Source organism: Carya illinoinensis, chromosome 3 (assembly GCF_018687715.1).
Source record: "Carya illinoinensis cultivar Pawnee chromosome 3, C.illinoinensisPawnee_v1, whole genome shotgun sequence".
Lineage (NCBI taxonomy): Eukaryota > Viridiplantae > Streptophyta > Magnoliopsida > Fagales > Juglandaceae > Carya > Carya illinoinensis.
Window position 1 is genome coordinate 24,726,832 of NC_056754.1, and position 23,614 is coordinate 24,750,445.

General features: G+C 37.8%; 2 protein-coding genes across 3 annotated transcripts; one reads left to right on the plus strand and one right to left on the minus strand.

The window, feature by feature from the left end:
• Positions 1-207: 207 nt before the first annotated feature.
• On the plus strand, positions 208-8,469 carry LOC122303912 (pentatricopeptide repeat-containing protein At1g11900). Of its 2 annotated transcripts, XR_006240851.1 has the most exons (3): positions 208-747; positions 4,665-5,768; positions 6,078-8,469. XR_006240851.1 is itself a non-coding variant. In XM_043115906.1 (2 exons), exons 1-2 carry the CDS (start codon positions 619-621, stop codon positions 5,709-5,711), a joined length of 1,176 nt encoding a protein of 391 aa, XP_042971840.1. In that variant the 5' UTR covers positions 208-618; the 3' UTR covers positions 5,712-8,469. The 2 variants fall into 2 exon arrangements, 1 of the variants encoding a protein (XP_042971840.1); XM_043115906.1 differs by having other exon boundaries at positions 4,665-8,469.
• Positions 8,470-8,857: 388 nt separating this feature from the next.
• On the minus strand, positions 8,858-17,928 carry LOC122303910 (external alternative NAD(P)H-ubiquinone oxidoreductase B1, mitochondrial-like). The gene is made up of 10 exons (XM_043115905.1): positions 17,687-17,928; positions 16,759-17,035; positions 16,251-16,457; positions 15,839-16,089; positions 14,842-15,061; positions 12,911-13,015; positions 12,039-12,302; positions 11,819-11,940; positions 9,278-9,397; positions 8,858-9,166 (listed from the first exon to the last, which is right to left on the minus strand). The coding sequence occupies exons 1-10, from the start codon at positions 17,773-17,775 to the stop codon at positions 9,079-9,081; spliced, it is 1,743 nt and encodes a 580-aa protein (XP_042971839.1). The 5' UTR covers positions 17,776-17,928; the 3' UTR covers positions 8,858-9,078.
• Positions 17,929-23,614: the final 5,686 nt, after the last annotated feature.

Sequence of the window (23,614 nt, forward strand, 5' to 3'; positions counted from 1 at the left end):
CCCAGTGATAACATCACCCCTAAATAACAGCCAATAGGAAAAGACAGACATAACCTACAACTACACTTAAAATGAAATACTTCTACTAACTGGACCGGTCCACTTATTTATTCTTCTGGCCTTCAAACTCCTAAGCTCAGGCCACGAGATTCACGGCCCACGATCCATTCTCCAGCGTCTTCCTTTCTTCAGCTTACTCTTCCTCAAGCCTTCAGTCCTCCCTTCGTTACCCTTGTGCCTGTAACACACACACACACACACACACACACACACACACACACACACACTCTCTCTCTCTCTCTCTCTCTCTGAATACAAATGCACTTTAAAGTCTAAACCCTACCAGTTCATCTCAAACTCCTTTCTGCTTCTTTGAAAACAGGTTTCCGATGAACGAAATGCCCTTCTTGGAAGGCATCAAGGTCCAAGGAATTCCAACTTCTCTCTCACCCCAACCAAATCTTTAAACCCTACTCTCAGACTCGTCGGCTCTTTCTGCTCCCATCTCCTATCGAAATCCTAATTCCCTCCCCCAAAAGCCATGTGAGTGCTGCCGAGCTGCTTTTTCTATAACTCAGTACCGCTCTCTTCCTAGTTCTAGTTGTCTCAGAATCGAGCATGATAACCGCTTCAATGCACTTCAAGCGCATTTTCCAATGCGACAAAAGCAAGACATGCTCTTCTTCAGCGATTACTCGGTTTAGAAGTCAGATTCCCATCATAGGAAGCAGACTTTACCGGTACAATGTAAGTGAAAGTTTCAAACTTATCATTCTGGAATTGATTTTTTTCATCTCCAAAGCAAAAATCCGTGTTTTGTTGTGGCACCGTTAGTTACTCATCTAAACAAAGTATGTGTGGTGTTTATTCTTAAATTGGGCTTGATTAAATCTTGTTGTTGGTTTCGCATAACAACGTACTCTAGTCGACATAAGACTGGGTTCATTGGCTTGATAGGTTGTTTATTTTGTAGAAACGTGCCGAAAATCTGAGAAAGAAAGAAATATTTTTAAGATGGAAATAAAACGGCATATCTCTAGTGTCAACGGGAACTTATTCATGGGAGGGCTGGCAATTGTTTTCCAATACGTAAAGCTATTTTCATATAATAGTACAGTGATTTCAGATAGTAGATACTTGATACGTTTAAAGATTCTTGTAATTAAAAAAAAAAAAAAAAATCATGTGCAATAAGAAGATATTTTCATCGCATGGTGCACAGCACCGAGGTTTACTCTGCAGGGGTGGGTCCGAAGGGATCTGCCTTGGAGAGGTTCCTGACATAAAAAAATAAAAATAAAAAGAAGAAGAAGAAGAAGAAGAAGATATTTTCATCACTAGTTTGGTGTATGATACATGTGACCAGATAGAATGTCATATCTACAAACTGTAAAATAAAAGGGATGTTGTAGGTATTCTTGTTGCTGCTCATGGATGAACACCATCTGTGAATATCTCCTGTCAAATGCTAATGATTTTTTCATGTGAATGATCCCTAAGAACTCTCCCTTGTTCTGTAGAGGTCTAAGGAAGAAATTTCTAAATCCCAATGGTCATGAATAGACTGGAGTGTAATCTTGGTCCAACTGACTAGATGAAACTTCAACTCCTTGTCAATTCCACCCCATAAGAAATCCTTATGATTTTATATATATGATTGACTCACACCAGCCGGTGTGAGGAATATACACATGGTAAGTGGGCATTAGCTAAAACGTGCTTTTGATCACACAACCACAATGCCCTGGATTTCTGCCTCCAACTCAACTCCTCTAAAAGAGTGATTCTATCCAATTCATTGATAATCTCCTTTCTCGGCTCTTCCGTCTTAAGCAAGGATCTTCTTCTGTATAACACATCAACGCAACATCATTCATTCCCAAGGTGGCCCAACTCCTTTTAAATACATATCTTCAAGTCTTTTTTCTATGCTTTCAACAAAACTAGGGGAGCCTTGAAGACTATATGAAAGCAACCACTGTTTCGCCTTGTCCATAAAGCCTCAATTATTATTATTTTTTTATTGGCACTGGGTGTCCGAGAACAAAGCCCCGTAAAGCCTCAATTTTTAACCCATATTGTTGAATTGAAGTAACCTACTTCGTTCAACATTCCCCAATCAAGTAACTAAGGAAAGTGAGCCGATAATAATCGAGGTAGTCTTCTTTGTGACAAATCAGGTAACTAGATTTCCTGTTTCCTAATCAGGGGAGATGAAAATCTATTGCCTCTAGATCATGTCGTGGGGATCTCAATATTGGACCACTTGTAATTCCCATTAATCAAACGAATTTCCAAATGGTCGTTTTCAGAAATGAAATCCATGAACTCCTCCATAGAAGCGACAAATGGGTCTCACTTGATCACTCAGTCTAGAAACAAATAAAGTTAAGCCACCCACAATGCACCGCGGTACATTCCAACAGCTAATGAACCCAGCCAATTCATCCCATAGGAAGCTTCTATCACCATTGATGATAGGACAATAAGTTCCTGCAAACGCCCACTGAATGTTATCCTTGACATTTTTTAACATACAGGAAAGAGTGAACTCCCCCAAAGCTCCTCCATTTTTTCCAACACCCTCCTATCCCACATCAACAACACACCACCACCAGCCCCTACTGAACCTAGATAACACTAATCCACATGTTGACAGCCCCACAAGCTACGTAAATCTGCCCTAAACAGCATTCTCCATCTTTGTTTCTTGTAAGCACACAACGTCAGCATTCCATTCCTTGAAAAAAAAATCTAGACTAATGCTAGGTACAATCATGGGTTGTCCAAGCACCGCGTACTCCTTTTGAAAGAGTGGGGTCCACCATTAAAAAATTAATTTTTTCATGTGTGTATCATATTTACTCATTTTTTTCAAAAGGAGTGCGCGGCGCTTGTGCATTCTATGACTGCAAGTATTATTTCTCTAAAATCTAACCCTTAGGCATTTATCACCCTTGTTCAGTCCCCTAACATTTCAAAATTGCCGGCTACATAAGTAAATAATAGCACCCCACCCCTTTCCTCTACGCCTACTAGATTGGCCCCCTTCAGAATCATAATTTATAGAACATGCTAACTGATATTATTGCCGACTCCCTCTATTCACAGACTTAGAATTGGGAATCTTTGGGATACAGCTCGCTTCAATAGCCATAAATAAGGCCATCAAGTCATTTTCAAACCCATCACCAGACACACCCACTAACTTATGAAAATCCCTAATTTTCTGTAAAACCCAATATGAGGATTATGAAAATCCTAATTTTCCCGCCTCATTTAATTGACACATTGGGCCATGTCAAAGCCAAAGGGCCTTTCCCTCTATCTGGCGCAGAGACCTCATCCAATTGACACACAAAACTGAGGTCTCCCACTTTGTTTAGCCTGGGTCCTTCTTTGTTTTAAACCAGCCCTCACAATTTCAATCCCATATCCATCTCATGAATTAGCTGATCCACCTTCCCTCATAGAATCCAGTTGGCTTCTATGCCAAAAGAGTGCTATGGATGCCACTCTCTACAACTACACCGAATGCACCACGCACACTATTTCTGGCAAAAAGATTCGGTGTCCTCTCCAATGGAATCAACAGATGGATGTTTTGGATTTTTCCCTTGCGCAACACTTCCAGCTGTTTTTTCAGAAAATTCCTCCATCTATGTTACCCATATTGCCCGTCTCCAACATTGGTTACCGGCACCAAACTGGTCCCCTCAAGAACCTCTGTATACAACTTCACCCCCAAGGTGCTGGTCATGAATTTTGCCATACCTCTCAAATTGAAGTCTTCCACTTTAAACGACTGAAAAATTGTAGGTGGCTGTATAGGCCAAGACCCATTACAGAAGAAGGAAGAGAAAAAACTATGGCCAAGTATCGTCCATGAAGATTGACACATCTTTGCTCAAGATATGCTCTGTTTCCTATGCAAGAAGTTTTTCTAAACTCTACTTAAAAGAAGAAGAAGAAGAAGTTTTTCTAAACTCTAGTGACCCTCAGCCTTCAACGCATTTCGTGAGTCGGTGACCAGCAACCAACCCACGCTAACTCTGCTGAAGGATAACTTAGTGCTGAGATTCTCCCCATTACTGCCAATTCAATAGAAGCTTAGAACAAACAGAAAACCAAGATGAATAAACCAAGTTTGAAACCATGGTTGATACAAGAAACATGATTGCAAAGATGTGTGAAGAGATTGAAAGTTTTTACGCGTGAGTCACCAGAAACAGCTACCATTAGAGAATAGCAGTGGGAGAGAGAGAGAATTATTATAGATCATAGATGATCTGGACTTCTGTATGATGAATATCATATGTAATTGGTAACCCCAAGGGATTGGCCCAAGTGGTGAAGGCCTTGGTCTTGGGGTATCACTCCCTTCAAGGTCCATGGTTCAACACATCATGGATGCAAATAATCATTTGGGGCTACACTCCCTGGTGAAAAGCCAGCGATTTAACCAGTTCTTTATAAGAAAACTTATGAGGGTGCGGAGCACGGGACCGGGATTTACTTTTAGGGATGGGTCCAAAGGGACCTACCTTGGAGAGGTTCCCAGACATTAATTAAAAAAAAAAAAATTCATATGTAATTTGTAAAAATTGATCTCTCCCGAGTTTTATTATCCTGTTTTATAATTAATTGTTATGCTTCTCTTACAGAACTGTATCACTTCCATCACGGTTGGCTTCCCTTTGATCTGGCCATTCTTTGCTGTTATAAATAATTTTATTGGCAAATACCAGTTGCTTGCAACCCAGGCCTCTCCTAATGAAGAGGAAGTGACAGATGAAGTCATAAGTCATATTCTTAGCACCATAATAAATGCTCGAAGGCCAAATGGAAAAGTTTGTACTGTTGTTAACAAGCTGTGTGAATCAGGAAATCTTTCTGCTGCTGCTAGAATACTTCAATCCTTACGTGATAAACACATCTTTCCGAGCCCTATAGCATATAATCTCTTGCTAGTGGCAGCAAGTGAAAGGCATGACATTGATATTTTGTCTCAAGTTTTCAAAGATTTATTGGTATCTAAGGGATCCTTGAGTTCTTCCTCTTATCTTAAGGTTGCCAAGGCTTTTACAAAGACAGATGATGGTGTACAGCTACTCAGATTCATCAAAGAAGTGTCAGCTCTGACCTCTCCAAGCGTAACAGTTCTTAACAGAATAATCTTTGCGTTTGCTGAATGTGGTCAGGTTGATAAGGCCCTTCTGATATATGATTTGATTAAGAGTCTAACATGTAAACCAGATTTAGTAACATATAATACCATTATGGATATCTTGGGTCGTGCAGGACGCACTGATGAAATGCTCTATGAGTTTGCGTCCATGAAAGAAGCTGGTATAGTGCCAGATATCATTTCTTACAATATATTATTAAACAACTTGCGGAAAGTTGGGAGACTAGATTTATGCCTAGCATATTTCAGGGAAATGGGTGAGAATGGAATTGAGCCAGATTTGCTTACTTATACTGCATTGATTGAGAGTTTTGGTCGATCAGGTAACATTGAGGAATCTATAAGACTCTTCAACAAGATGAAGTTGATGCAGATCCGTCCTTCTATCTATTTGTATCGGTCAATAATAAATAATTTAAAGAAGATGGGGAAGGTGGAGTTGGCGATGAAATATTTGGAGGAAATGAATTCATGTCTTTCAGAACTTGCTGGTCCAAATGATTTCAAGCGGAAAAAAAGGTAGTTGAGCACTCAGATAACTTCAAGGTCTCCATGTTCTTTGGTGGTGTGGGTGGTATTGGTATGTGGTTCTGCTCTTTTTCTATCCTTTTTCAGTACAACGCTCAGTTGATCATAAGATGGAGTGCTAGTTTGTTTCATTCTGTTGGGTTTGTTCCACAACCCCAGACTGCTTATGCAGTTCACCCAAGGACAATTCCATCATTCTTATCAGCATGATGGAATCATTCTTATCAGCATCATCTTAATGATGAATGCATGTGAACTAATATACTTCATTTGTAGTTGACTGGTTTGAATGGAAGTTCAAAGGAGGTGATTCAAAGTTCAATAAACGGTAATAACGAATTATTGTTTCCCGTGGTGATAGGTCCTGAAGCTCATAAGCTCTTGTGTTGATATATCTCGTGTACCCCAAAAAACGTTTAGAGGATGCCCATGGGCAGCCTGCGTATTCATCTGACTGGCTTGTGTTGCTGTGTAAACTCTGGTTGCTAATTTGGAAACCATTTGCAAATTTTTAACATGCTTCTGGAGGTTGATATCATCTGAGGATGATCAGTTGCTGGTACCCTTTCAAGATTTAAGGCAGCACATATGCTGTATTGAAGGATCTGTTACTAAGTTGCCTCGTCATAGACTTTTCCTCGGACGAAATTCTTTTCAAGGTTTTGAAACTAGGAATTTGTCAGAGATGGATTTGCTCCAAAAGTTAGGCGTGCAAAATAATCTCGGCCTGGTGGTCGATGCCATCAGAGAGTGTGCTCCGTGGTTCAACTTGAATCATTTAAAATATGCTGCGGCAGGTAATAGCTTTCACACAATTCATTCAGTGGCTATTCCAACTCTTGCTCTGATCTTTCTAAAAGAATCTGATGAATGAACACCAACTTTTTGGGTTTTGACCCCTGCAAGTATACGATTGTTGAGTCTAGAATCTAGATTGATTTTATTAATTTGCGACCCTTATCTAATGCTATAGCATCCCTTTTTGCTAAGTACCTTCCATTTCATTTGTTAAAACTAGATAGTGAATATGTGTGTAATATGTTAATGTGATTTTAGAGGTACACAAATAGTCACAAGCAAAAAGGTGAAGAAAGTGATCCAAGAAAAAGGGTTTGTTTTGGAGTATGTACAAGTGCAATCACTGCTTCCATATTTACTTACAGACGGCAGGAATGTTGGGGCATAATGTAGAGCACCTTCAATATTGTTTCTCTTCCACGTTTACCCCCCCATAATCCATACATGAATTTTAAAGAATTTTAAAAAATCTTGATCAGAGACAAAGCTAAAGAATAATCGGAATACTACTTGTCAAACCGGAAACTAGGTAAGGATGTTTCTGTATATTTGTCCTCCGTAAGGTGAGCATCTCAAGTAGCTCGTGATCCGTCCGATCAAGGTAGCAAAACTACACACTCCGGTCCTTTCAATGGCTGGATAATAAAGTATTTTTTATTTTTTTTCAAGTAAGCATTTTATAGGTAAATTAAATGGTTACAAGATACTAGATTAAATGGGGCGGGAGGTTTTAAAAATTATCTCAAAATAAGCAAATGCAACATGAGAAATAAAGAAGGATTTGGAGCCAAACGTTTGGCCTTCATCCGTTTCTCATTAAGAGCATTGGCATTGATTTATCTATATGTAAATACAAACACATATTTGCATAACTGCACTATTAAATTGACTGTATTTGATTGTGCATATGTAAATATTTTTATAACTATGAACAGTACCAATACTTCTGTGTAGATGTACTGATTACTCTATAAATGCTATTTTATTAATTTTTTTTTCTCTGTTCCCATTCTACATTCAACATCTTTGTAGTGGGTCCTAATTGCAAAATTTATATAAATAATAATAATAATAATTTTAGGAAAAAAATTATCATTTTAGCTCAAATATGTATAATTCAATGTGAGTTTTTCTTGAATGGCAAAGATAATCTCTAAAAATGTGATTTTGCATTTGCATATAGATAAATCGATGTTAATGCTCTAAGGGGAAGCTGTTTGAAACAGTTTTTGCATAGTCTGATATGCAAACTATAAATCTATGACTAAAAGTTGTAATGAATTATTGTGTGCTGCATTTTGCTAATCTCGACTGACTGAATGAGACTTTTACGACCACTTTATATTGGTCCTTTGTTAGGAAAAGAGGGAACATAGAAAAATAGCAATTGAAAAATGAGTCGATGCGTCGTTACTAGGTGGTGGAGGTGCGTGTACCACATGCACTATTAGAAAAAAGGTAAAAGTCAGGTCTAAGAGATCCGAAGCTGCAACAAACTCCTCGTGGCACGAGGCTCATGTGCACTGTGAGTCGCGGGTGAGACGAACTTGCTGCTCATTTGGCCAGTTTTCTTCTGTTGTTTGATAGATCGGCAGCTAGAGAATTTGGTGGCGGGGCACATGACTGTCATAGGAGGCCGGTAAGCAACAAATCAACGTATCTTGGTGTTATAGATGAAAAACTAAGGAAAAATTAGGAAAAAACAAACGGTACATTTTCGGCATTGGCCGTATAGGAGGAGCCGAAGCCCCCACTGGGCTGGCTGCATATTTGAGAGAGAGAGAGAGACTCAAGAGCAACCGTTTACCTGTTGCTGAGATTAGACAATGAAGGGTTGTTAGTTTATAATCTTTTATTTATTTTTTCTATTTTTTTTTAAGTCTAGATGTGGGCTCTGTGTGGTTTGTGTTTATTATAAAATACTGATGTGAATGGCATAAAGTATTTAGTGTTCACCAAATCAGTATTGAAGTCGTCTTCTTACATAATGTTAGCCATTCTTTTTTCAAGAACTTCTACACCAATTTTATGTTTGCTTACATGCGATCGAGTTTTATATAAACTCTTTACATTATGTTTATATAATGTTTGCTTATAGCACACACCTGCTTTTATTTTTTATCTTTTCATTTTTTTCTTTGTAGATGTGTTTGGTATAAGGATGATGAGTGAAACTCTGTACATAATTATCAATAAAAAAAATTTCTGTAATTTTTGTGTTACTATTAAGTTTTACGGATTGCCATCTTTCTTTAAGCTCGAACTTTTTTCTTTATTTACATATTATTTTTATATTTTACAAATTTCTGATGGTGTCATTAAAAGAATTTAAACCCAAAAATCTAACCAAATGAGACAGGAGGTGCTAAATTATTACGCATGATGCTGCTCTCAGTCTGCAATGCATTGCATGCAATCTGGACATGGTGTCCAAGTATCTATCAATCATTGAAAATATAAACACTGAAAATCACAAGCATATATACGTACGTGTTAGGTGAATAAATAAACTGCATCAGCAACTGGTACAGCAGATATTATTTATAGGCCTCCCATTTGTTGCCTCAAATACGGCTTGAATCTCTTCCAAAAATGAATCTTCTTGTCCAATCAGATACAACCAGAAGCCTTGTCCGCCAGCTCACTTGCTTGCTAAATTTCGGAAAGAAGTTATTCTAAAATCAGATGCAATAATGATGCACACACACTGCTGATATCTGGACAAGCCAGCACATGGAAAACACAACAGCAGAATATAATTACCTTGCATATACAGAATACCAGAGCCACTGAGTACTATGACCTACTGAAACCCAGTCTCCGGGTAGCTCTGCAGCTGCCTGCTCTCCTCCTAAAGGAGCAAATTGCCCAAAATGCTTGTACCTTGCAGTTGCAAGTTATCATATGAAGGATAAATGAAAAATAAATGAGTGAAATATAAATTAAAAAAAATTATAATTTTCTCCCCATATATAATGTTCTCCACTATATCTAGCAAAAATGTAACATCTTCTTCAGAAGTGACCTTTTCTTGCATAGATTGTAATAAGAAAACTGCAACTACTACTCTTTGACATCAGTCACTTGTAAGGCTAAAGAAACGATCTAGCATGCTGGTAGTTAGGTAAACTATGTTGATCCTTTTGAGATTGGTTGCAAATTCACATATCCCAGAGAACAAAACTAGCTTCTGTACTTGACAGAGTGATAAGAAGACTGACTGACCTCCAACTCATACGTATGAATTTCATCAAATATGATTTTCATCTACATAATTCTGCATGCATCATGATACACACAAGATGTTCCTCGACAGTCTCGCTCTAATCAACCAAGTTGAAGGCAATACTATATATGATAATGCAGTTTGCCTGCCAAGGACCTATAGTTAACCCATTTGTTTCCCATCCCAGTCTATTGGGACACTTCAGCTTTTATTCTTTTATTAGGTCTCAATTTCTCTGCTATGAGATTTCTTTTGTGAAACTAACCTCTGAACTGGAAATTTCAGATGAGAGTAGCAACGAGCCTCAAGAGATGAGTAGTGTGTTTACTGCCTATGATCTGACTTTAAGAGAGAGAGAGAGAAAAAGAGGATCCTGTCCATTTATTGGCAATGGCAATCGCAGGGTGACTTTAAGAGAGAATGAAATAAAAGATCTGACATTAGGGGAGAGAAAGATAAGAGGATGGGTCAGGCACCTCTATCTTTCTCTCTCCTAAAGTCACCCATACCATTGTCTCCCATGACAATGGTAGGAGACCTAAATACGAGTCCACACAAAGCAAAACACAAGAAATCATTCTTTTTCTTCAGTTTGCATTCTTCAATATTATATCAGAGATTGATTCCTCTTTCCCTTTACTTTTATTTTCTTTTTATGTGATTTTCCATCCTGTATATCAATAATACGTCCACTAACTGCTTCTTCAGAACCTCCCAGGACTGGAGCATCACCTGCCATCCATAATGTGTCTTCTCCGTATCTTTTCCACTCTTCTAAACATCTAGGATCCCTTTGGTCTCATCTCCTCTCACTGCCAAAAAACACACTTGGAAGCATGTCATGAAAATGGTGTTGAATGATAAAAGTAAATTTAGCTTTGTTAACAGTACTCTCACTCATCTCATGTATACTCCCTGTATACTTGGGCTTTGCCTACTGTTATGAATAAAATACCTCAATTACCGATCAAAAAAAGACAGTAATCTCACTCATCCTAATGCCACATCTCCTGATCTTGCACCGTGGGACAGATGCAATGATATGGTGTTGTCTTGGATTCTAAATTCCATTCCATTTGTTACTGATCTGCTCCAACAGCCCTTGTGACGCATGGCTGGATTTAGAGCAACAGTTTTCTCCAGAGTAATTATTTTCTGGAAGATGGATATGTGCACCTTAACTACTGAACAAATGAACATTAACTTACTACAATATATCAACCGTCATTGGGATGAGTTTTCCACGTTACTAACTCTTCCTACAAGCTCTTGAGGTACTTTGCCAAACCTAACAACCTTTTGTTTTTTTATCAGTACCAAACCTTACAACCTTGCAGGAATAAGAATGTGTTTTGATCTAGTTCTGCCTTGCTGGTAATGGATCTCCTTCAACCATATCAATATCACCAGCTAATGGTACTCTTTCACCCACCACACCACCCTCAACCAACCTTGCTGGAGTTTTCTTCTTCCTCTTGCAATTTAGTTCCACCTTCTACATCCTCAGATTGAGTCACCAATAGTGGGGCATCAGATCACATGAACTCCACTCCTCTCTTTGATTCAACTCGTTTCTAATGGCAGTCCAACAGATGAAGTTGTGACTGTTAATCATATTGGCTTAGTACAATTGTCCCAAACAATATCTACACATGATATTCCTTGTTTCCCATTTCAAATTCAGTCTCCCATCCATGCTTGTTCCAACCTTTTTCTGTTTTCCAAGACCTACCCAAAGGAAGCTGATTAAAATGGATGGAGATCGTGATGAACTTCGTTACCATATAGTGGTGCACAAATATAGCAATCAAGTTTCTAAGTTTTGACTAGCCACAACCATTCAATGTTTTTCTCATTTGTTCTTCTCTAATGTTTTTAATGTTATAGAAGCCACTAAATAGAAAATGATGCCAGTAATAGTTGGACTGGATCTCACTTTCCAATACAGTAACTGTAATGTCTTGAGAGAAAATTTATTTGACCACAAATTCATTTAACATTATAGAAAAACTATATGTTGTAGGATGACCCATATAATTAATTAGCATAGATTAGCATTATAAAAGTAAATGGAATACCTAAAAGGAAGAAACTGATGATACCCAGAACCTGTAAAACGTCGAGGACCTTCTGGAAGCTCTTCGCACTGCTGCCAGCGGTTAAAGCACCTTGAAAGATATGCACCCTGTTGAGCAGCAACCTGAATACCCAAATAAGATATGCACCCTTGTTAAGTCCCTTATTTAGATATTAAAACAGTATAAATCTGCATGAACAACCAGTACGAGACAGACACACCTGTGCGGTGGCAGGCAAGCTCTTCATCTGCGAATCTGCATGAGAAAGGGCTAACTTAAATCCTTCAATATCCACTTCTTTCCTATCATTCCCCTGATCATCTTTCAACAGATCTGTCACATCAATCAGATGCTTGCTTTGTAGATAGAGATCCACTTGAGGATATCTTATGCGGATGTCATCTATTACATCTCGGAGCTCTTGAACAGTTAAGGTACCAGAGTTGTTCTTGTCTGCAGCTTTAAATATGCTTGAGATATCTTCCTAAAGACAACATGATTTGAAATTTAATATTACTGTTAATTACAAATATCAAGTTGGATGTGGTCAAGGTAACTTCCTCCACCTCCACCGTCAAGAAGCAAAGACAGCAATTAACAAACTATGTATGCTAGTTTTAAAATTATCAAAGGTAACCAAGATGAACTAGAGATCACATGTAACACACTTCAACAAATTATGGCTTGAGGGGTTTGGTAGGAAAATTCTACACATCACACTCTCATATCACTTTTATCCCACTATAATGAGATTACATTACTCATCAACCTTCGATTGTTTCTTTAAAAGAAGGCAAAGGTTGATTCAAGGGTGATAAAAAGTGCCACAATATACAGAGTGAGATGAAAGTGGGGATGTGAGTGTGGTATATAACATTACTCGACTCAGTAACATAACCAAAATCCTAAATCTCTAACAGCTGGATAAGCTGCTGTGATATGATAACTTGCACAAAATAAATGTCAAATGAACCACAGAACTTACTTAAGTCCTAGAGTAGAATCATGTGGGTTTTTTACGAGTTAAAAAAAAAAAAAAAAAAAAAAAAAAAAAAAAAAAAAAGGCAGCAAACAGTTAATGATCTCACTTACCCTGATTTTACGCTGATCTATTGTAGCACAGTCACCAATGGCATAGGCATCTTCACATCCCTTTACTCGGAGCCATTCATCAGTTGCTAGAACATGTCTATTAGCCTGCATATGGAGCAGAGCTTTTTGTAAGTGCTTAGAGCATACATATCAATCATGGTGATAACTGCACTTTGCTTGATTAAACGAGTAAGAATGATGTTTACTCCAAATTTAGTAATAAATCAACCAAAATATTGGATTAAAGAAAACTGATCGACTATCTAAATATTTCTGATCGACTATCTAAATATTTTTTATTATATATATCAATAGGAGTAACTAAGTACACTGGACGTATACAAGAAAATACCTAGTCCATACTAGAGAGCTCCTAATGACCCAAAAAGCCCATGAAAAACTACCCAAAATACACCAAGCCCGAATTGGAATAAAACACACCTCCCCAACCCCAACCCCAAACCCTTGTTTCCCGAAAAACTAATACTCTACCCGAGACTCCCTCTACGAGAACATCTTCATAATGCCCTCCCTTTAGTCTTCCCTCGACTTAAGCTACCACTGTTAGTGTCGTAATTGATTGTCCAAGAAAGACACTTTAACTTTTTGCTTTTCTTAAAACTTGATTTGGTTTCAAACGAGTGGCTCGCCTCAATCGCAATGGGTAGTGCTTTAAATTGGTCTTCACGTCCACCATGTGAAAGCCCCACGATATGCTGAATCTGGTTAACCTTATGCAGAACCCAATCCAATGGTGAATGGTGAACCTGCTATATTGCTTATTAGAGGAAGAGAAACCAGGGAAACAATGCTATACCTAGACACAATACCCAACTGCACTCCCAACCCTCGACATTCCTCCTTACAAGGCACCAACGACAAACCCATAATTTCCTCCCCGCCATATCCTGCATTCAAATCCCAAACCAACAGTTATATGGTTGTTGTCCATTCTTGCTGTCACCATTAAAGGTTCCTCCCCTCTATTAACGAGGACACTGCTTGGATGTGCTCCACCTCCCAACAATCCTTTCAGTGCCACTTTGTCAAACTCTACTACTCCCTTAGGAGGCATAGAACATGGGAAGCACTACTTTCTGTTACGCCATTTTCATCTTCTAAAAGAGGCTCTTCTATTTCTTCCAAAGTGAGAACTTGGACGACCCCCCATCTTCAACTGAAAGTGAACCTTGGAAAAAAGTACCAACCCCATTTGCAACTGATGACTGAGAGCAATCAGACAACAAACTACCGATGTCCTGAGTGACACCGTCGTGAACAATGATGCCGGCATCCAACGACCCTATCAGTAACAGCGTTGAAACACCCTTTGCCAGTAGGATCTACCCCCCACCCCCCCACAACTAGGTCCATTCCCTTATCCACTTTAATCATGAGATCTCTCACATACTCCATAATTCTCGTCAATTGAGCTTTAATAGCCCACAAGAACGCCTCCACTTCTCCCAATGTCACTTGACAACCTTTGTCTCCTACAAGTGCCTTACACTTTCATTCCGCCACAGTGCTAATCTTAGCTGGACTACCCCCCAGTGACCTCAACATTGAAGCGTATGAGGCACCTTTGACCGAGGAAGGCCTTCCCACTATCTAAATATTTTACATTATTCAATTACCAAAACTGCATAACACAATTGCTAGAACACATCTATTGGCCTGCATTTGGAGCAGAGCTTTTTGTAAGTGCTTAGAGCATACTGATCAATCATGGTGATAACTGCTCTTGGCTTTATTAAACAAGAGTAAGAATGATGCTTACTCCAAATTTAGTAAAACATCAACCACAATATTGGATTAAAGAATACTGATCAACTATCTAAATCTTTTACATTATTCAATTACCATAACTGCATAACACACTATTTAATATTATTTCAGACATATGATTGTATTATACTTATGTAACAAACCTGTCCAATTTGCTCCATAAGGTCCCTTACAACTGGACGAGTCCCCACTCCAGTTGACCATACAACCAATCCATGGGGCATGGAGGAAACTTCTCCCTTTGACTTCACCTTCATTTTAATCTCCTTGTCAGAGACACTGACAACGCGGCATCCCGTTTGAACTTCAATGCCATCTCTTTTAAATTTCTGCTCAGCAAATGAACTAATCCTTCCATCAAACCTACAGAGACAGAGAATGTGAAATTTTATTAGTTTTAAGCTATGATCTTCTTTACATACTTGCGGTGCAGAAAGGTTGACCTTAGAATGAAGCTAGAAAAGTTTATTGATTGATCTGAATCAACAGATCCGATGCTTCAAAAAACCACCCACTAAAGATACTTTCAGACCATCTTGGTACAGGGCTATTCAACTTATGCTTGACAGCTTGAGACATAAGGGTATCAGCATCTAAGTCTGTATATGGCTCTACATAGCTTGAAGATATAGCTGGAATATAATGACCACAGTTAAGTAATGAAACTAAACTTAAAAGAAGTATACCAGTATAGGGAAAGTAAACACTAAGACTAGAGTTTCTTGGAAATGCAACTCACACGAACACCTACACAGAAAGGAATTACAGAATTAGGTCAAGTTGCTTCAAAGAGAGAACTTGACTGCAGTTTCTAAAACCACTTTTTCTTCTTTCTTTCCTTTGTTTTTTTGTATGCAGCAGGCAGTGAGAGGAAGTCCACTCCTTTTGCTTTTAATCCTCTCCCCAACCTAAGCTAGGAGGTATTCAATTCCAAGTCCCTTGTACAATAAGAAAAAACTTTGCCAGTTGAGCTAATTCGCACTAAAAACTGAAGGAATTTTGACCATTCTAATGCATTTTTATTTTGATTCAGATAAGTGCATCTTGGAAAATACATGGATTACTAAGTACTAACGAAAGAAACCTTATGGTGGTATCCTAAGATTGAACAAATGCTAAAAAGCTCGAGTCTTTTCTTACATGTTCAAGATGTGATCTCCTGATTGAATCACTGTTATTTTCACTAGATCTTTAACTGTCGGATATAATTTGACCAAATCTTCATCGAAAAAGTCGTGCAACTCTGCAGCAAATTCTACACCTGTTGGACCCCCTCCAACAATTACAAAATGAAGATATCTTCTTCTCTCATCTTCACTGACACCAGGAAGTACAGCCGTTTCAAAGCAATCTATCACACTCCTACGGATCTTCTGAGCATCCTCTATTTCCTGCACGAGATGTCATGCTTCTTCAATTGATATCAAACACTAACGATTATTACATTACATTAGATTATTCAATTTCAAGACTATGCAAATCATCTAAGAGTCTCAGGAGGAAAGAACAGAAGACAAAATGCAGCATAGCCCCATTCTATTGAAATGGCTACCTTCAGAAAGTGGCAGTTCTCCGCGACACCAGGAGTGTTAAAAGTATTTACTTGGGCTCCTAATGCGATGACCAAGTAGTCATACTCCAGAAAGAATTCTCCCTTTTGCAACAAGTCGTTGTCAATATTTGATTGACATAGAACTTTTTTGTTTGCCGCATCAATCTTAACACATTCTGCCTCCCAGAATTGAATTTCCCCTCTTCTCTGTCATTGAAAGAAACAATAAAGATATTCTGCATTTCGTTACCAAACCAAAAAGAATTTCTCAAGAGCAATCAAAGTGTTCATTCAAAAATTGCTTGTAATTAGAGTGAACATTGAAATTTCAAGATTCATATATGTAAATGTATACATATCCATCAGTGCCCAATTTAATAGTCTATACACTCGTGATCAGACACAAAGCTACACAAATAGATATATGTAAATGTAGTGTGATCAACCATACCATATAAATAAATATAAAAGCTAAACGAATTTCCGAAGCTCTCGTTTTGTCTCTCACCTTCTTCACAATATTTCGAATTGGCTCCACAATGCTTCGTGCTTCAACGGTGCCACATGTGACACTGGGTAACAAAGGAGTAAATGCAAAATAGTTCCGGGGTGAAACAACCTGAACATCGTACAACGTAGCGTCCACGTGCTTAAGGAAACTAGTACCAGCCCATCCCGTTCCAAGTACCAACACCCTCTTTTTCTTGGGCAGCTTTTGATCCGTTTCAACACCAGCAGTGCCAGTGTCAGGTCCTGATTCTGAGTAAGCCAAAAGACCTCCACTACTGCAATAATTCTCGGAATAGGAAGCATATCGTCAATGGGGGATAGGTAGACTCGGGGAAACCGAAGGTTCTTTATTTCCGAACTAGAAGATTAGAATATGAGCTCCAGAAAATAGAGAACCTTTGATAGCCCTGGATGTTCTTCACATTAAAAGGGCCATAATTGTTAAATTAATTTCCTTTGTTGGGAAAACTGCAGATGTAAAAATGTGCTACTCTGAGAGAACTAGGCTCAGTGGGGTGAAAACCATCGTTTTCTTCAGTAACCAGATAATGAACACTAACCATATTCCAAAAACCAAAATCTTAAAGGATAGATCTCTTTGTACGGGATAGGACTTATAAGTTATAATTAATAGAAAACATAAAGCAATTTGAAAAATATAGCATTCTTGTTTTCAAAAAAATATTAAAATTTTACACAACATAACTAGCCACACCGATACTACGCAAGATTGGTCACTGGACTTTGTTTTCTCAAGTCCGGGCGAAGAAATAAATTAAAGGAATTTTCAGATTTCCTATTCCATGTATTTCACTGAAGTGTCTCGAGGACCAAAAAAGGAAATGCAAAACAAGAAAAAAAACGAGAGAATAGTACCAATCTAGCAGTGCAGAAAGAGTAAGAAAGCATATGAAGGGAAGAGAAACCTGAGAGTGCAGAGGACCAGAAGCTTAGAGTAAGCAGGGTACTCTTTGTATGCTCTTGAAGCTCTGCTAAGGAAGGACAGAATCGTCATTTTGAAGAAGACAAACGGATCTCAGAGCCCAAAGTTTTGTAAAAGGTCGAAGAAGAAGAAGGTCTTGTTGACGATCTTTTTGATAAAAGGAGACTTTTCGACTGACAGGGTAAAATGCTAGTTTACAGTTCGCTGGACTTGATATTCCTAAAGAAATGATTGGTTGGACACGTCGCTGTATTTTATTGAGTTCTTTGCTTGGGAGATGGGATTTTTGTGTGTTTCACTCGGACCGGATTAAGATGGAGTATTTAAGAATTAAGATGGGTAGAGTAGCATTTGGAGCCGGTCGGGTGATAAAAACAATTTTACACCAGCCAATAGAAGGCTGCCACGTAGGTGTCTCCATAGTTTATTTTTTGCACCCTCACACAGGTGATAAAGACAATTTTTTTAGATCACCCGCATGACCGTCCCACTCTCCCCTCATCTCTCTCTCTCTCTCTCTCTCTCTCTCTCTCCTCCCAATACGATCTAGTTCAAGATTTGTGGAGCTTTTGGTGAAAATTTGTGAGTTCATCTTCTTCAAATATGAACTCCTGTGCAACTACAGTAATAAAGCATAAGATCAAATTAAGTTTTGGGGATTTGCTTGTTGGAAATTTGGACTTTTCAAATTCACTTTCTTTAAGATCTACCCTTTGCAAGAATAATAAGAAAAATAGAGAAATAATAACGACACAAAAAATTTACGTGGAAACTCCAAAACAGGAAAAAAACCACCAGACCCAGAGAAGAAAATTTATTATGTGAAAAATTGTTACAATCACACAATTTTTCTTCACACCACACCTACAAAACTACCCCACTAGTAAAACTTTAACTTTACACCTCTTCCCCTTTTACAAAAGGTTAATAGAGGAATTTAACTAAAATCAAAAGTTACTAGATAAGCTTTCAACTGGTGCACTTAAACTAAGAGGCTAAGTTTCTTATTTATAACTCTAAAAAACTGCTCCTTTGTTATTTCCCACCGGTGTGGGACTAAACTAATGAGCAAAAAACAACAATCTCCACCTTTCAACTTTGACTAGTCCCACAGCCAAGCTCTACCTCAATGAAAATCTTCATAACTTCCGCTATCATGCTTCACCATAAAAGCATATCCACTTAGAATAAACCAATTCCAAGCATTTTAGTTCAGCCCATGTCGAAAACAACCTTGCTAAAAATTATGGTGTAACTTCTACGTTTGGCTTTCCTGAAAGTTCATCAGTCATCGACATGAATTTCCACCACATACCCTGCATCAATGCCAAACTAATGCATGTGTGCAAACTTGTGGACCCGCTAATATTAACACATCCTCTATCATGGCAACTTTGAGAATTAGCGGCATGTCATGAGGATGTACATGTCTCTTTTTAAAGATCAAAATCTTCCATGGAGAGAGACATGACAACATTAGCATCATTTCTAGTATCTTCATTTACTGAGTTGGAGCTACTTGTCGAACCTGCTCCAACCCTTGGATAATTTTTCTTGACGTGCTCAGATTGTCCACACTCCCAGCAAACTACTTTCTTCTTCATGGAGTTCTTTATCTTCCCATTTCCAGCTGCTACCATTACTAAGTTCTCAAGTAGAACATTACTTCCACTACTTAGTCTTCTCTTTTCAGAAAAGATTTTACTGGTAACCTCTAAAAAAATTATTTTCTCCTTCCCATGTATCAAAATAGATTTCATGTGCTCAAAGGAAGTTGGAAGAGACCAGATGAGTCTTAAGGCTTGATCTTCATCATCAATTTTAACTCTAATAGCTTCTAGCTCAACGATAATGCCATTGAGAACACTTAAATGATCTAAAATAGTTGTACCTTCACTCATCCGCAGTGTATGAAACTGCTCCTTCAGGTACACACGATTTGAGACGCCTTTCGTCTGATACAACTCTTCAAATTTTTCTCAGAGTTCCTTTGCCGTAGATATTCCATGCATATTTGTAAGAACATTTTTGGTCAGGCACAGACGTATCGCACTTGCTATTCTCAAATCCAGATCCTCCCAATCTTCATTGCTCATTTTAGATCTGCTCATTTCACCAGTCACACTAGTACCAGTGCTGACTTCATTTGTTGATCTACCCTTCAATGCCTTGTGTAATCCTGATTGAATCAATACATCCTTGACTTGTATTTGCCACAAGCCAAAATTGATTCTCCCATCAAATTTCTCCACTTCAAATTTGACAAGATTTGAAACCCTACTTCCTGACATTGCCTTGATGAATTTACTGTAGAAATGAATAGTACATCACTAAGTCAGTTCCCAGGAAAGATTGGTGGGTCACAATGGACACACTTAAAATTTTCAATCTCCTAGACAGAACCTCCTTAGATTATATGTATCCACACTACCACACCAAAGCTCCACCCCACATAAAGAATCTAGTGGCTCTGATACCAATTGTTGAAAATTTGGACCTCCCAAATTCATCCCCCTAAGATCTACGCTTTGCAGGAATAATAAGAAAAATAGAGAAATAATAACAAGACAAGAAATTTACGTGGAAACTCCAAAATAGGAGAAAAACCACCAGACCCATAGAAGAAAATTCACTATGTGAAAAATTGTTACAATTACACAATTTTTCTCCTCAGCATACCTACAAAGCTACCCTACTAGTAAAACTTTAACTTTACACATCTTCCCCTTTTATAAAAGGTTAATAGAGGAATTTAACTAAAGTCAAAAGTTACTAGATAAGCTTTCAACTGGTGCACTTAAACTGAGAGGCTAAGTCTCTTATTTATAACCCTAAAAAACTGCTCTTTTGTTATTTCCCACCGGTGTGGGACTAAACTAAGGAGAAAAAAACAACATTGTTAACATTTTCAAATCATCTTCAGTGCAGAAATAAACTATATGAGAGAAGTGATGGCTCACCTTCATCAATCTATTCTTTCTCTCAACAGATATCCAGATAACGTATAGCCTTCCAATACTTTCTAAGAGCCATCTTAAAGTCTTGTTTCTATACATGAGAATTATTAGTACATTGGTCATGTATATGAGATATTTTTTAACCCAAAAGAAGAAGAGAAAATAAGTTGTGGAACAGAGCTAGAATAGAGCTAACAATAACTGGTTTACCAAATTTCCTTCCCACTATGAGGATTTATATTTCAACCAAAGACTCTGAAGTACATTTTATAAAATAAAAGATTAACATTGATTGCAACCATTACAATCTTTTCCTTTCATGCTTTAATTCAAAATTCTTGTCTTCAAATTTCAAACCATAGATAGATTCCCCCAGTAACATCACCAGCAGAGATATCTCCACCTTGAAGACGATGGGTACGGAGGGAGAAGATAATGGGTTTAATAAGTTTTCTTGAAGGGGAAGAAGATGGGTTCGAATCGGAAAGGAGATGAGAAGAAGGGCTTCTTAAAGGTAAGCTGGGTTTGAATCGGAGAGGAGAGGAGAGGAGAAGGATAAATTCAGGGGAGAAGAGAAGAGGTGATTTGGAGGAAGAAGAAGGGATACAGGGAGGAAGAGGAAAGACTGAAAGAGGGAGAATAGAGGGGTTTACCTGCATGCAGTCCTATAGTAATTTTTATAAGTTGCATACGTGTTTATACATCACTGGATGGTGTAAAAATAAACCTTTCACCCAACCTGCTACAAGGTTTTCCCTAATGCTAAATATTGTTGTCAGTGCATAAATGTTATGTAATTTTTTTTGAAAAAGATTAAAGTTTATTATTATATGTGTTATATGTTTATTTATTTAAAAAAAATTATATTGTATACTGTAATTATTATTTCTCAATGTTGTACTCCTCTCTCCTCTTTACATCTTGTGCATGTGGCAGTTATCATCACCTTCGGATCATCTCGTATTTTTTGTCATCTTATACATATGAGATGATTGTAGTATATATAATTTTCTTAAAAAAAATAATATTATATCCTACACTCGTATCTAAATTTTTGTAAATGTCGCACTTATCAGCACATTTAGCTCTTCTCTTAATATTTTTTAAAAAATAGTAATTCAAAAATGATAAACAATGTTAACCGGTTGTAATGAAATGATTGCATGGTATGTACTTTATAAATGCAATATATAAAACTCCTAAGGAAAAATATTGACATAAAATCTTATTTTACAAATTAGGGTAATTTTACACTATATTCCTTTTAAATGCGTCTTACAAATTTTTTTTATTTTTTATTTTGAAAGGAACATAGATTATACCATTAATTATAACTATTACAAGATTGTTCTTTCAACACTACGATTTTGAATAAACTGGTCTTGTTTTCCCATGGCCATCTTAGCTAAGTAGTGAGCCACTTCATTACATCTCTATAAACAAACTTGATATACCATCCTATTTTGGATCTAATAACCCCTTTGATATCTTCTGCAAGCTGTCTATAATATATCATATTAAGCCCCTCTTGGTTTATGGCATTAATAACTAAAAGAGCTTCCCCTTCAAATAGAACTTTTGAAAAGCATAGCTCATAACACAATCTAACAGCTTGCCACATAGCCAAACATTCAGCTACAATCCGTTGGTATCCACGAGATTGTTGTGCACATGCTGAGGCCATAACCTCTCCTTTGATATCTCTGATAATGACACCAATGTCTATCTTGATCTCCTTACACTGCATTGCAGCATCAAAGCTTGCTTTGTAGACACCATCTTTTGGTACATGCCACTATTGCTCCCTTTTTGAAGTACTTCTAGTCATCTGCTTTAGGACTTGAGCCTCTTTATAAATCCATCAAAGAATTTAGTGTAGCTCCCATCACCAAACTGGGGCTTAAGAAAAAATCTTTAAATAAATATGTCTCTTCTAAACCAAATCCCTGTCATAATTGTGGCTATCTCCTCAAGTTGTTCCATCTTCAATGTATTAGAGAGAATTCTCCACAGCTCCAAGAAATCTTCACCTTGACTAGCCATCTTATGGACTAGGCTGTCATTCTCTGCCCATACATCTCTTGCAGTAGAATAGTGTCAGATTGCATGCATCACAATTCCTACGTCCTTCATACATATTTTACAGTGTGGTGAATCAGTAACCTTTTGACTATAAAAGTTTGATCTTGTAGGTAATATATCATTTGCAGCTTTCCACAAGAAAAATTTTACTACAGGAGCCACATTCATATGCCATAGATTCTTCCAAAAATCATCCCTTTCTCTTCTTGTAGAAGTTTCCCCCTCTATCCTTTTTCTTCTGAGTTTGAGCCAAATGATATGCATTCTTCATACTAAAAACTCTGTTTTTGGTGCACCTCCATATCAATTTGTCATTCCCTCCTAGTTTACTCGGTGGTAGGGAACAAATAAGTTGAGCCTCCTCTAGATTAAAAGTAGCTTCAATGACTGCCTCATTCCAAGTCTGTGAATCATCTTTAATCAAACTATCTACATGTCCATCAAGATTTAGAAGCTTAACTAGAGATTGAATAGCAAAGGAAGATGGTCATGGCAACCATTTATCCTCCCAAATCTCGATCAGTTTACAATTCCCCTCTCTTCAAATCAACCATTCTTTCAATAGACTAAAAGTCATCCAGATGTTTTTCCAGACTAGAGAAGGTTGTTGTCCCAACCTAGCATCTAGCAGTTGAGCATGTCTGAAATATTTGACTTTGTACACTCTAGCTACCAAGGTGTTAGGGTTCTATAAATCTCTCCAGCTCTGTCTTCCAAGCAAAGCCATGTTAAAGTCTTCAATGTCCCTAAATCCCAGAGCCCCACTCAATTTTGAAGATCCCAACTTATTCCACTTACTCCAATGAATACCCTTTCCTTCTAGTTTGTATCCACCAAAATTTTGCCAGTAAAGCAGTGATCTCTTTACAAAG